Source organism: Oreochromis niloticus, linkage group LG8 (assembly GCF_001858045.2).
Source record: "Oreochromis niloticus isolate F11D_XX linkage group LG8, O_niloticus_UMD_NMBU, whole genome shotgun sequence".
Lineage (NCBI taxonomy): Eukaryota > Metazoa > Chordata > Actinopteri > Cichliformes > Cichlidae > Oreochromis > Oreochromis niloticus.
The window spans coordinates 8,082,568-8,097,446 of NC_031973.2; the positions used below are offsets into that span (position 1 = coordinate 8,082,568).

A 14,879-nucleotide genomic window follows, 5' to 3' on the forward strand; every position below is an offset into this window, starting at 1 on the left:
CAGATAAGCACAGACAGATTGATAGATAAACCTTATAGCAATGAATTGATATAGACAGTAACTCAGTCAAAAGGCAGGCAGCCAACGAGACGGCCGATAGCACGATAAACAAAGACAGAAACAATCAGTCAGTCAGTCTGGCAAACAGAAAGTTTGATGTCACATTCATATTCGATTCACTCTCGCTGCCGTGGCTCTCTGTGTGCCAAAGTATAACAGTAGCAGGCAAAGTTATGTGGAAGCGAGGGATTTGAGAATAAAAACAGAAGCGCTCGTGCATGCATGTGTAGTATCGGAGATGGGGAATGGAGGCGGAGGTCCCCTGGGGCTGGAAGTGTGTCAGGTGAGAATGAGGACAGGGGAGGTGAGGAAGAACAGGCGTCACTTAAGTGAAAATGAGTCAGCGGTGTCAATAGGAACAGACAGAATAGCAGTGGAAAGCTGATGGTGGTAAGCACTCATGTGTCTGGCGCTCGCACGTGCGTATGCGTGTGAATGTCTGTGCTGCGCCTCTGTGTGTGTGTTGTGTCTCTACAAAGAACATGTTGCTTCCTGTGTTTTTACACTGGAGAATATTGGAGAAACAAAAGGGTGAGAGGAAAAAGGAAGGCCGGTAAATAGAAAGTCGCACGATGGTGATGGTGAATGATGGGAGGAGGGCTTGTTACCTGACACGGAGGTGCGCGCTGCGGGAGTCGTTGCCTCCAACAGAGGTCACTCGGCATGTGTAGGTGCCTATGTCACCTGACCAGGTTTGGGAGATGTGAAGCGTACCATCTGCATCTAGCCGCATGCGGGGGATGGACTGAACGTTTATGACTGAGCCCTCTTTTTCCCAGACATGCCTGGAATACAAAGACTTCAGTCAGCTGGCTTGTTAAATGTCATTAACGTCATCATCATCTGCTGCATCCATTCCTTCCACTGCATCAGTCAATCAATTTAAACACGTTTTAAAAAAGGAAACTGCGGTATTCATCAGCCTCTGTGTTTTTTTCCATTATTACAATTAGTCACAATATAGCATTACTCACACCACCTGCACGCCAATCGCAAATACTCATACTGCATGTTAAGCACATTCTTTACACTTTATTGCTCAATTAAATCCATGAAATTATCTGTCAAAAGTCGTTTCTAGCATATTTCCAGAAGCTAACGCTGGATAATTTAATTGCCACCCGCTGTAGAGTGGAACTTATCAGGTACATATATATGTATGTCACCTTCAGATTGCAGGTTAACTCTTTTTGACAGTAAAGCAAAGAGTAAACTGAGGTTTTGGTTTTCTTTTATTCAACCACAATCCAAGAAAAACATGTCATTAGTGTGGTTTTTCATCTTCCTCTTCCCTGTCACTTCAAACTCACCATCACAGGTGCCCCGCATATCATCGCGGCTGACGGGTGCATATCAAACGACCGATTCACGCTCATCAAAACTGCGCGGCGCAAACGTGGCTTCAAATGCAGCTTTCTCCTCCGAGTAGAAAGGGACTATTGATCGCTACTGATGTCAGCTACACGCTTGGAGTTCACTACATTTTCTGTGGAAGGGTTGTTTGTTGTGCTGCTTTGGGCAGCAGCTGTAAAGTATTGTGCGAGGGACTCTTTATGTAAAGAAATATGTATATGCTGGTGGCTGACAAACATGGTTAACAGGCGTAGGTGTATGTCCAGGTCACAGGTTTCCTCTCTGTAGTAACAGCAATTCAGTGCATGTATTTATTTATTTTTGTGCGACCCTTAACCCTTCCCTATAGCAGAATTGTAGTGGTGAAAATAAGATAATAAGGGTACTAAATGACATACACAACCAAGCCGAGGATGAAGCTTCTTTACTAGCCGATCTAAAAACAAAAGGCTCAACTGCAGAGCTTTATTAGGTATTACATATGTAAGAAATACATAAAAATAGGTTAGGATGAGTGTCAGTTTGGTTATTATAGTCCGGTTAATCTATTTTAATCTTCTCTTCACCAGGAAGACACAGCTGAGTCCCTTAGAAGTGATCCAGATAGTGGTGCAAAGCTTCTAAACAGGTCCTTCTAACTAGCCTTGATATTTTTTTTTTATGCTAGATCGCCATCAAATTGAGAAGTCAAGTTAAGATTCCTCTGCATGGTCAGGCACCCACATTCATTAGTAAAGGTCTCTGGGGTCTCTGTGGTCTTCTGATCAGTATGTGTTGGTCGAATCTTTCTCCTGGCGGAAACTAAAAAAGATTCTGCAGCTTTTGAGGATGTGGCTCCTACATTATGAAACTCGGTTTTTTGATCTGTGGACACCGTGGGCATGGGCACATTTAGAGGACAGGGCTGGCGAAGTTTCAGATTTGTTGTTGTTGTTTTTAATTTTTTTTAAAAAAGGCTCTTCCAAAATGTTATTTCCTACTAAATAAGTAAGTTTTTTAAAATTTTGCCCCAAACAATGAAGAATGCATCTGTGACACACGCTAACATGCTCCAGATGAACAACTGTACACACATATAGGTCTAGAGATCAAAAGAAAAACTATTATAGTCACCATAAAAGGTATGAAGAATGAAGAAATATAATAATAGCTACAATAAACACAATTGTGGCAGCAAAAGTCTGAAGGAAACGCTGGCTGCAAACTGTGAGTGTGTAAATTAATAGGGTTACCAATCAACGCCCCATCATTAAGGCACGGGTAGAGCTTACTTTAATTAAATTAGTGGGCTGCTTAGATGTGTTCTTGTGCCAGTTGAGACAATTTCAGGTATTTTCTCTCAGCTGCAAACCTGACAGCGTGTATAACTGTTTCATGAGCAAATAAAGAGAAAATAGAAATAATTCAAACCTTGCCTACAAGGTAATGTCTTAGGGTAAGGTCCCTATACAAATGCCTACAGTACACTGAACTGGCTTTGAAACAGTTTTCTGCCAGGAGGAAAGAAAATGAATCAAGGAATGAAGTTCCCTCTGCTACGAATCCGTATCTCTCACAGATATAAGACATGACAGCTTAGCTTGGGTAAAACTTATTCACCTTTCGTGGGACGGGTTAATCAGGAAGACAAACTGCACGACTTACTTTCTTCACTTTTTCTCCTGATTGTTTGCATGCATTAGCTCCTTCCTGGTGCTTACTTGCTTTCAGTATTTGACTTTTCGCTACTGAATTTGCTGTATTTTGCCCTTTTTCATTAAAAACAAAAGAAAAAGAAAAAATGGGAACGACTCACTTTTAACCTGCCTATTCTATGTTCGACTCCTTTTTTGATAACAGTATCTACTGCTTTCAGGTGACATCGGTTTTACTATAGCCTGTAGAAACTGTTATATATAAATATGCATTGCACCTTAATAAATCTGTGTTTCTAAATGGACCCTTACCTGACTGTCACACTTGGGTCGTGTGTGACTCCACAGTTCATAATGGCTTTAGTTCCTTTGATAACGCTCTGGTCCTGTGGGGGGGTGGTAATCCGAGTGCGAGCTGTGGACACAAAATAAAGAAGAAAAGAAAGAGATAGACGGAGAAAAAGATGAAGGAAGTGAGAGAGGAGAAAACGGTCTACAAAATGTCTTTCCTCAGAAGAACAATAGCAAAAAAAAATGAATTTCAGAAAACTCATTTCAGTCGAAATGACTTGCTCCTGGTTTGTATTTTGTCTTTTGATGGCTTCTTGAAGAAAACACCAAAATGATGACTCCAGACTTGCACAGAAGAATGCTTTTGTATTTAGCAATTGAGCATTCCTTTGTTATTATACAGCACAACCTTGTTTCCTGCTAAACACATGTCTCTCAGTAAAACTGCACTACTCTTTCATTTCCTGTTTTTATCACAAAGTAAGGACTTTTTCAACGCATTACATCAGGTATATGTGTTTTTAAAAGCCCACTTACCCCAAACAACAAGGTCAGCAGATGCCTCGTCAATGCCCCTGGAGTTGCTTGCCATGCAAGTGTAGGTCCCGGCATCAGAGATGTGTGAAGGCGAGATGAGCAAGCTGCCCGATTCAAGCAGGGTGAACCGGGGCAGCTGGACTGAACCGCTGGCTAACACGCGCTCACCTGGCATATGGGAACGGGCAGAAGTGGTAGGCAGAGAGAAAAGGGTCACACAGAATAGGAGGAAAAAAATGAGAAAAGCAGATTGTCAGAAACAAGGACGGTGCTTCCCTGATCTGCTATTGGAATGCAAACACAAAAACCTGGCAAAAGGTAAATCCCAGTAAAGGAATCAAATCAGGCTTTATTTGTTAAGCCACAGCAAACTGTGGTCCCAATGTTTTACAGATAACAGACATCACAATCCCTAGTGGTGTGTGTATGCGTGTAACAGACCTTTTTGCCAGGTGATAGCTGGCCTTGGAGCTCCAGAGGTCTCACAGTGCAGAATGACTGACATCCCGTCGATCACAGTGCTATCAGAGGGTCCGGCTGTGATATTCGGGGCAATGCCTGAGGGTAGACAAACACACACCGAATAAAGGAAGCTCAGTACAGTAACGAGAGAGGGTAAGAGGGTTATAGAGGTGAGAGAATAACTGTCTGTGGCAAAGCCCCACTTCAAACGTATTTCTTGTAAGCACCAGCCTGCTGCAGTGTTTAGTCGATGCTTTGTCCCACTAATTCCAAACGGATTGACACAGGCTTCACCTCAGTGCCATAACTGTCTGCTGCCGGTCTATTTTTTGCACCCGCAGAGATAGCGGATATGAAAGGAAGGAAAAGAAAATGAATGGAGAAGAAGTATAGACAGAAAAGGAAGGCAATTTGTAGATAACTAAAATCCGTATTTATGATATGCAATAAATCAAAGCTTTTATAGGATGACAGAAAACTGTATCACTCCCAGAGGAAAGGAGGAGTAGGGAGTTGTCATAGGTGCGCTGCTAATCTCAGGACACAGGGAGTAGGGCTGAAGGAGAAGTACAAACATGATTGTGTTGACAAAAAGGAAGACGATAAGATGAGATCATAGAAGGAGGGGGGAGAGAAGAAGAGGAGAGAAAAACAGGGATGGAAGGGGTGATTTAGCGAGACGGAATATTATGAATTCTGATAACGCGGCACGGCATGGAGCGAAGGCAGCAGGAACTGAGACAAAGTGAAGAAAATTAGATGTCAGAAACTTGCCAAACAGATGCACAGTGAGAGTAAAATTAGCAGTTATTTTCAAATACCAACAGTGGCAGAAGCGCAGGGAAAAAAAGACTTCTAAATTCACATCATTTAGGTGATTACAGTTTAGCAGCAAACGTGATTAATGTTTCGCCTTTCCACAGTAATGTAAACTTAATCGTTGTTGGCCTAATTGTTAGTTTATATAGGGAAGCTTCCCTTTTGCAATATAGTCAACTGACAGCGCCGCCGCAATCACAACTCTGCTGTCAGACGTAGTGCATATCCAAAGTGTTTTTCTCCACTGCCTAGGTATCGGATTCCTTAGAACGAGACAAAAATGCCACTACTACAGAAAAAAAAGATGCATCCCTGTGGTTTTTTTTTTTCCTGTAACCAAAGTTTTGTTTGTGGTTTTCATCTATATTTCATGTCCCAAGTTGAGTGTTTCTTGCAGTGTTTACAGTAAGTCAGGTTCTTGTGTGATGAGAATTAGTTCATTTTCCAAAGGCAGAGAACCAAGAGTGCAGCAGTTTGTTTAACAGACTGTCACTTTTTTATTTTTATTTGGACTTTTATTCACTCAGTGTAGGGCCCTTGAGCTCACACGCTCATTTACAGCAAAACCCTGCATTTGTCCTGGGAGATTGGCCATTACTAGCCCAGTCATACACAGGTCACTGCTTTGTTTAGTACCATGATGTCATTTTCTTTTTTAAATGAAAATAAAGAGTTAGCTTGTCTTTATAATCACAAATTTAGCTTTTTTTACTTGAATTGCAGCGAGGAAATCCATACATCCATTTATAACCACTCCATACTATCCATACATCCATTTATAGATATTGATAAAGTATTACAAAAATAAGATTTGCCACTATAACTAAGCAAGGTATAAGTCACCCTGCTTTCAGTATTCTGAAAATAATTTTAAAATACTACACTTTGACATTTCTAAAGCTGAAGCTTAGCAGAGCTGCATGAATATTTAACAGATTTCAGTAAAAGAAAAAGTGAATGTTTAGCTCAAATTCAGCACTTTACAACATGTTTAATAGTAGCAATTATCTGGGTGAAGTAATTCCTTGAAAAGCTGCTGGAGCACTTACTTGTAACAGCCAGGTAAGTGTTGGTCTGAACTTCTCCGGCTGAATTTCGGGCAAAGCACTGGAACATGCCGGTGTCATCAGGCAGTAGGCCGTTGACCTGGAGGCTGCCGCCCACCAACACCCTGTACCTGGGTGTCCTCACTGGGTCGATAGGCAAAGCATCCTTGTACCACACAATGTCTGGCTGGGGCACTCCTGCAGAGGGTGGGCGAGTGAGAGTTTGGGGTTCAGTTCAAACATTTCTCCTCTGACAGGGTTTACTTTATATTATCTTATTGTAATACCAGCAAGCTCTCACCCCGTGCCTGACAGGGAATGTCAACCACCTTCTCCATCTCAGCTGTGATGTGTTTCTCCGGTTCCTTTATAAACTGTGGTGGCTCTGAAACAGCAGACACATTAGTGAAACACAAAAACAAAGCGAGCTTAAAGCAGAAGTTATTTCTGCTTTTAAATGTATTGAATTTTGGGCCAAATATCTGATAACGCAGCAGAACACGATGAGACTAGTTTGATTATAGAAGTGAGTAATTGGTATTCTGTAATGGTTAGGCTATCCTTCAAACTTATAGAGGGAGGTAGAGGAAAGGCTCAGTTAGCAGTATCGTGGAAAAAGTCCCCCCCCTCCACCTTGTGCTTTGAATCACATCATAACCCTGAAAACATCAAAGTGTTTCAGTCAGATGGAATAAAAGTGACTCAAGCAATGCTATTAAACCATTTCTTGAGGCCAACCATTAGTTTTCTCCCTTTTAAATCAATAACACTTCCCCCTTACTGCCTCACAACTTCACAGTCATGCTTTTACCACATTTATGTAGTGAGACTGAATATTTGCATCAAGCTCGCACAGTCACTCTTGTTAAAAGTTTACTTCCACATATGTGACACATGTGGGTCACTACATGTAGACCATGATATGAAGGTACATACAATTACTTACCAAGACTGAAAATATTAGTCTGTTCTTTAACTTGAGCATAATAAAAAAAAGGTTATAAACACCTAAAAACTATGTTAAACCTTAAGGCCAACAGGCAAAGAATAGAAATACAAACATTATGGTAATGTGCTCCAAATACTGAAGTATAAAATACAAAAGCGAAGACACTGATATCAAATAACAAACAAAGCATGAGAGAGAAGAATGACAAACTTCTCTTGACTTTGAAGCAGCAAGGAGAGAGCATTTCCTTAATATGTGTGCTTTCACTCGTATGTGTTTCTGTCCTCAGGCAGCACTGAACACTAAAAACTCAAATAGTATTTGTGATGCAGTGTCTGAGTAAACCTACAAGGTAATCGATCATGAGCTCTCGAAGTGCTACCTGCGGGCCAGTGGTGCCCCATGGAAATATTTTATGTGGCCAGCGGGTGTGAAAAGGAAAGAATTCACGACTGTGGGTTTAGTTTCTCCGCACTTCGTGTTATGCTATGACAAAGTAGCACTCAATGAGCCCAGGGTTTCTATTCAATTTTAAGCAGATCATTGCAAACTAAACCTGACAAATGCATCTATTTAAAAAAAAGAAGCCTAAAAGTGGTTGATATGCATTTTTATATATGGCCTTCCATCATTTGCTAGGTTCCTAAGTGGCACTCAGTCATATAAACTTTGTGAACCATTATAATAGTCAGACATTCACATGAAATTCTGTGAATGGTTTTTTTTATTGCTTTTGTCCTCTAAGAAAAAAAATGTGTGAACTGGTGTGAAACTATGTGGTAATGAGTTTCATAAATAGATATTGTCACCTGGAAGTGTGCAAGTATTGGGAAAAATTACAGCTAAAAGTACTAAGTGATATTAATAGGCAAAAATAATAGACACAAGACCCTGCCAGGAACATATTTTAGCCTTTAGCTCTTACCAAGGACATGCAGATAAGCCCCAGCACTGACTGAAGGCACGCTGCTGCTGCGGAGAATGGCCTCACACTCGTAGTAGCCGGCGTCGCTCACCACAGGACTCAGGATGGTCAGTCTGCGGTTGAAGTCACTCAAACCGCTGTTCACCAACACGCCGTTCTTACGCCATGAGATACTCAGCTTGATAAGAGGTCTAGTGAGAGGAAAGAAGGATGTGAGATGTGTTTGTAACATCCACGTCCCTGTGAGAATGCTCGTTTTGTGCTAGCCCATAAAGCCTCACGGTGTGACACGTCACATAAGCAGACATAAGCAAATTATAATTATACAGCTGAAGTACATTTAGCTTCTGACTCTTTACCATTAGAATCTAGCACCGTAGATGTTTTTGGTTCTATTTGCCCAGTTTTCTGAGTTTTGCCCCTGACACGCAGCAATATATCACCAACGGTCATTTCACTGGGACTATTTTTCTTTTCAACTGTGAAAAATAGCCCCATAAAATCCTCTAATTTGGACTGTACCGAATCATTTGAAACCCTGCACTTCCAGGAATTTTTACCTGGCATTGGCCACACACTCCATCGTGACCTCTGATGTGCCTGTGACCACACTGGTGTTCCTGGGAGGGATGATAATGGTGGGGGCAATGGGATCTGCTGGACCGCCAACATCTAGACACAAAGTCAGGTCGCCACACAAACATGTCAACAAAACACGGAGATGTTAAGCAAAGATCAATGAACCTGATAGATGGGAATAGGATATAATTAACAGAGGCACAATCTGATGAGATTTCATTGGGTTCTTTGGATTGTAGTGACCTATAAATTTCATTTCCACCCAGTGGGTGCTCATCGACATGAAATATTGAAACTGACCAGTGCACGCACTGTATCTGAGTTCTGACAGAGAGATTGGTCAAATACGATGAGACAGTGCACTCACTGTGTATAACAAGATATATGCCGGAGAACCAGAAGCAGGGATAGAAAAATACTGTTTGACTAACATGAGGCCTAAGAAGCGAAGAGGCTGTTGTGTGCGTGTGTCCGCATGTGCCTGAGCCCACATTTTCAACACTTTATGCTCATCCTTGTTTATTTCTGTGTGAGTTTGTCTGAGTGTGTGTGTGTTCATTACGGCACAGCTCATGGCAAGGAAACCCCAGTGTGTGCGTGTGTGTGTGTGTGCTGCTTGAGATGTGTCATGTCTGCGATAAACTCACACTGATCCGTCAATCCCATCGTGCCCTGGAAGTGTGCTTGTGGGTGCACATGTCAGATGTAGCTACAGGGACTGTCATGACTCAATCTAACCAGTCTTGGGTGTTAAGATGCATGCACAGACACACACACAAACACACACACATCACAAGATATGATGTCCATATCAAACTACTATCTTGCAGAGAAAACAAATCTTTTTTTTTTAAAGAGAAGAACAAAAACACAGGAGGAGCCTTGCTGAAGTTGTAATCAATTTTTAAAACTTCATCCTGAGTATATAAATTGTAAATTGAGCATGACTCCTGCTCTCCACCTTTCCTTGTCCTTTGGCCTTGCCAAATCTTAGGCAACTACTGCCGGACCCAGGAAAGCTCACAGTGTCAGATGCATCACTGCAGCAACAGCTGCCGCAGCAGGTAAGTGATACATACATGCTTACATACGGTAAAATTCAAGCGCTCTGTCAACCACACGCACAACTCCAAATACCGGCTTTCATAACAGCCCGTATCCGATTGCTTGTATGTGTGTATGCATGCGCACATGTGTGTGCATATGTGAGGAGCATTCATATAAATCGTGTATTTCCATTACACCTGCTGAGTCGAGACCTCCTGCTACGCGCTCTATATAGCCTGAACCCGTGTGTGCGAGCGTGTGTGTGTGTGTGTGTGTGTTCTAGCACTTGTATAATCAACTCTGCCATTGTTCTCAACATGTGCCACAGGCTATTTTTGCTCCCTTGTGTTGTCAACTATAATATCTTACCCTCACCCTCCTCATTCACTTCCATAATGAACTCCAGTCTACCATGTCATAAGATGCTGTCTGTTAGGTTTCCTCTTATATTTCACTCTGCTGAGCTGAAGCCGACCGAATTGGTTTGATTTGTGTATTCTGTGTTTTTTTGTTTTTTTGTTATGCAAGCTAAGGAGGCTTGTGAATATTAACTAACTTGGCAGAAGAACAATCTACCTGTGCCTCTGTCCGTGCAGCTTCCTATTACTTTGTGCATGTATTTGTGTATGTATGTAGCAATGTGCGAGTATTGGTACTGACTCAGGTAGTTAAGCTCCCACAGTGAAGGGAAACATAATCAGGTACAATTAAAAATTTTACCTGACAGATTTTGTCTATATTCCTTTGAGGTCGTCTCTTTATACATCTCTGGAACACTCCCAGTACTGCTGTATTTTAAAACGCTTACTTAAACCAGACAACTTACTTATGCGCTGGATCGTCTCTAAAGCAGCCCTTCAACTTGAATTTCACTTTAGTGAAGAGGAAGAAGTAAAAGGGGAACCTAAACTGTCGAGAGGGTCAGCTGGTCAACACAGACTAATGGCGTGGCCAAAGAACTCCTCTCTTTTCAACGTGCTTTCAGTGTACACACAATGTTCTGTCTGGAGGATGAATGTTGAATGAGCGCATCAGGTCAGGAAGGCGCACCAGGTCACACTCCTGACCTGAAGTGGTGCCTTTGGGCTTTTCTGCAGAAGAGTACTGTTTGATCTCTGGGTCATAACTCATACATCTAGCTCTCATCAAGACAGTTGAAAGTTGGTTCTGATGGGCACTGAATTTGACATTTTTCTCCTTTTGCCAGTTTGAAGTAAACATAAAATCTTAGGTGAGGATGTGCAAGAGCTCAGAAGGGTGTAAACCAGGGGTGTCCAACTCCAGGGCTCAAGGGCTGGTGTCCTGCAGGTTTTAGATATCACCCTGGGTCAACACACCTGAATCAAATGATTAGTTCATTACCAGGCCTCTGGAGGACTACCAGACATGCTGAGGAGGTAATTTAGCCATTTAAATCAGCTGTGTTGGATCAAGGACACATCTAAAACCTGCAGGACACCGGCCCTTGAGGCCTGAAGTTGGACACCCCTTGTGTAAACAGTCCAGAGGTGCACACGGAGGCAAATTTGAAGGGGAGATTGGCCAAATTTAAATCAGGCATGTTTTATTTTTGTTTTTCATACATAACTAAAAACATGGTGACCTTATGAGTATTAATATAGTCATTTTATAGTGTTTTACATTTATTTCACAGCTTTAGTTTATATGTACTATATTATAAGGTTCTAAACTCCAATGACATCTTTATAAACTATACACAGTAACAGCAAGACAGTAACACTCTTACATAAGTAGTTGCATTTAAGAAACCATTTAAATACTGTTTTTGCACCGGGGCTTACTAAAAACAGTGAGTAATCACACATTTTTCAAGCCAATATATCAAACTGTATGTCTGCTATGTAAAGGCTCAAGCTGTCAAGTGAATGTTTAATATTTCCTTCAAAGACATAAAAGGGTCAGACTTGATAATAAAAGTAAAAGTAAGCCTAAATGCGTTTCCAATTAAGCCTTGATTAGCGTATTACGTATATGTGGTTACTCACTCTCTACTGACAAGGTGATGGGCTGGCTGGTCTTGTTCTCTCCATTCTTGTCATTTACAGCTTGCACATAGTAGCGTCCGGCATCCGGTGCCACAGTAGACAAGATAACCAGCGTGTTGTCCAAAGTAATGGCACTGAACAGGAAAAGAAAAGAAAAGAGGTGAATGCACTAGATATAAAATCACTCTGCTCATTCAATGAGGAAGAGGAAAAAAACTTTGATATATACATAAGAAAAAGTGAGACATTCATAGAAAGCTTCTATAAAAAGAAAAACAGAGAAAACTTTAAGGCCGTCTCCCTCTGCCTAATTAAAACTAAACATGTCTGACGTTTGCTTTTGTGTCCACACTTTATCTCGTGGCTGAGGAAGGCATTAAACATTTTAACATTTTAATTACACTGTTCAAGCAGCATTAGGTATATCGATTTACAATGTGTAAACAATGTGTAAGCGCTGACTGAGCAAAGCAGAAATATTGACATTCTCTCCTGTCTTAACTTCTGTGCAGTCGCTTCACAAATATGATAGCCTTGCTTTTAATAACCCAAAGCTTTTAATTGGCTATTTATACCACTCTGCTTCGTGCGGCCAGCATTTTGGCAGCAAACTGCTTTTGGCGGGGATCAACAGCATCTTTCTTATTGGCTGTTTTAGTAATGCCTGAATAAATAAACACTGATCCATTTTTCAGCAGGAGGCCTATAGGCGCTAATACCTGGTGTCATGTTGGCTTTATCAAGTCCTCCCTTTCTTCGTCACTATAGCCACCAGTGAGAGAGCCCACCCCCACCCTCCTGTGATGTGTGCCTGTCTTCAGTCTTGACACAGATTTCCAACTAGGTGCCTTCCTCCAGATATCACTTTTACTCTGATTTTATATATCCATCTACTTACTTTTCTATTCCTCATCTCTCTTTTTTCTTTCCACCCCACCAGAAGTAGTTCTTAGTAATATAGATAAGATAGATTTATAGATAAACTTCTAAACTATAAATAAGCTATAGATTCTAAAATTTGAGCTGAAAACACAATACACATAAAAAAAAAAATCAGTGTATTTGTTACAAAAAAGCCCATAGAACAAACAAGTAACACTTTAGGAAAATGGTCCTTTTGGAGTCCTCTTCAAACTTTTCAGGCTATTAGCAGTGCTACAACTGTCCTCTAACTGTAATCTCAGTTATCAATAAAAAACAAAAACAAAAACTATTCCCCAAGTCATTGATCATGTATTCTAGAAATAGTGTAATTTTTGCTGTTTGTTGTAAACAAGTGTAAAAAAAAACTACGACCCCTGTCGTGTAAGTTTCAGACACATTTCTGTTTCACAGCTGATGATTTCCTCTTTTTCTCCTCCTCCAATCAAACCCACTCCACTTCTCCTTCCACTTTTTCCTCCATCCAAACCTTCATCTCATCAGTAGGGGATCGGAATACCTGCTGTGCATGATCAGGGGAGCAAGAGAGCTGATGAGAAAGCCAGCAAAAAAAGATGCCAACAGTATGGTGCTCACAAGCAAATACAGAAAATATATAGAACTGTGCACGCCCATAAAAAAAAGAAAAGAAAAAGCTTCACAGAGGCATGCAGGAAAATCATCTGACACAGCAGAGAGAGCAATATGCTGTGCATGTGGCATAGAGGTACCTGTGCTGTTAGCATTTAGAGCGTGATGACTTATGAGATGCATCTTGGAGCTGATTGATTTTCAAACATCTTAAAGCAGCTCCAGTCGCTGGGCTCATCTGGGATTCTTCATGCATGCTGAGACTGAAAACACTCTTCCTAAAGGGACAAGCAGGCCTCAATGGCTGTGGCTTATGATCTGAGGTAAATATTTAATGCTAGCTCGCTGGAGCGGTGACATCCTGGACACACAGCCATGAATTATGGATCTCTTCAGGGATGCGGGTAGAACGGAAGTGTCCAAAGCACCGAATGAATCCCGGGTGACTTCCCAGGACCTTTCCAAAACGGGGACACAATCCAGGGCTTAACTTCTTTACCTGCCACTTATGAAAGACCAAAATATACAAGCTAGCACTGCTACCCACAGCTTTCCAATGACCTCGACGACGCAGCCCATTCTCTCTGTGAAAATGCAACGTATCAGGTGATCTTTGAAGTTCTTCTTTATTTTCCCTCAAAGATCATTCAGGAGCATGTCAAAGCACCTGCCAAACTAAGTTCAAACTAATATTATCCAGAGCAAAACCAGATTTCATCAGTTTCTGGGAGCAGGAGGCATTTTCCCCCTGCTAGTTGATTTTAATGTGCTCCCATGCTGAGCATTCACTCCCCCCAGCCTGTAATCAGGGCTGGTGCAGTGGGGGTCACACAAAACTTGGTTACACAGCTTGTTCAGCACATCTAACCACTCCCAGTGTGTGCTGGGCCTCAGGGATCAAAGACCACATGACGCTGGAAGAAATTAAAAGTAAGCCAATTATCCTGAATGGCTTTGCATGTATATCAAGGGAGCAAGAAGGGAAAGATAAGAATTTCGCTTAAAAGAGCAGTTAATGTTTTACATGCTTCTTGAAGTTCTGCTTTAACATGTTCATTATTTTTTTCTCTTTTATCGTTGTCTGTCTGATTTTGGTCACCCTTATTCAAGTCCCCATCTCTCAGCGGTGTTGTGAGCAGCTGTCGGAGGCTTGCTTATAACGATGGCTTAGCACGTATCCGGCATGGTGCAGGGATTTATCAAGCCACAAGGCTGAGAAATTTGGACAAATCAGATATGTGTGAACATGCCTCTGTCTCTGTCTAGTTTTAATGTTTATTCTCACATCTTAGAATGCGTTCTCTTTTTTATTCCAACCCAATTTCCTTTTCCATTATTATTCTTCAGAAAGAGCCATGGTCTACAAGAGAGCCTGGTAGGCAGGACAGCTGCCCAGAAACATCTTGGCCAACTGTGCAGCTTTTACGCAACCCTAATTTTGCTTGCAGCAATAAGCAGTATTACTCCCATATGCAATTACTTTCTTGTGGATCAATTTTTTATGTAAAGAATCAAGGGCGCTTTTTCAATGAATGCCAGCCTTATAATGATTCTGTAGCACTTTCATCAATAATGATGATGAGGATTTATGTTTGATTGAAATAGATATAACTATAAATGTTTTATTTGCCACTAGCTGCTTCCCGTATCTAATTTCCA

At 41.4% G+C, this 14,879-nt stretch overlaps 1 protein-coding gene across 6 annotated transcripts in view; it reads right to left on the bottom strand.

The window, feature by feature from the left end:
• The window catches only part of sdk2b (sidekick cell adhesion molecule 2b), a 262,786-nt gene that overhangs the window by 40,946 nt on the left and 206,961 nt on the right, over positions 1-14,879 (bottom strand). For all 6 annotated transcript variants that reach the window (XM_005458186.4, XM_013276448.3, XM_013276447.3 and 3 more), the window contains exons 5-13: positions 11,709-11,842; positions 8,637-8,748; positions 8,077-8,267; positions 6,504-6,587; positions 6,206-6,400; positions 4,317-4,433; positions 3,876-4,043; positions 3,360-3,462; positions 669-845 (exon numbers count right to left, since the gene is read on the bottom strand). In XM_005458186.4, coding sequence (XP_005458243.1) covers positions 669-845; positions 3,360-3,462; positions 3,876-4,043; positions 4,317-4,433; positions 6,206-6,400; positions 6,504-6,587; positions 8,077-8,267; positions 8,637-8,748; positions 11,709-11,842 — 1,281 coding nt within the window. The remainder of the gene's footprint in view (positions 1-668; positions 846-3,359; positions 3,463-3,875; positions 4,044-4,316; positions 4,434-6,205; positions 6,401-6,503; positions 6,588-8,076; positions 8,268-8,636; positions 8,749-11,708; positions 11,843-14,879) is intronic.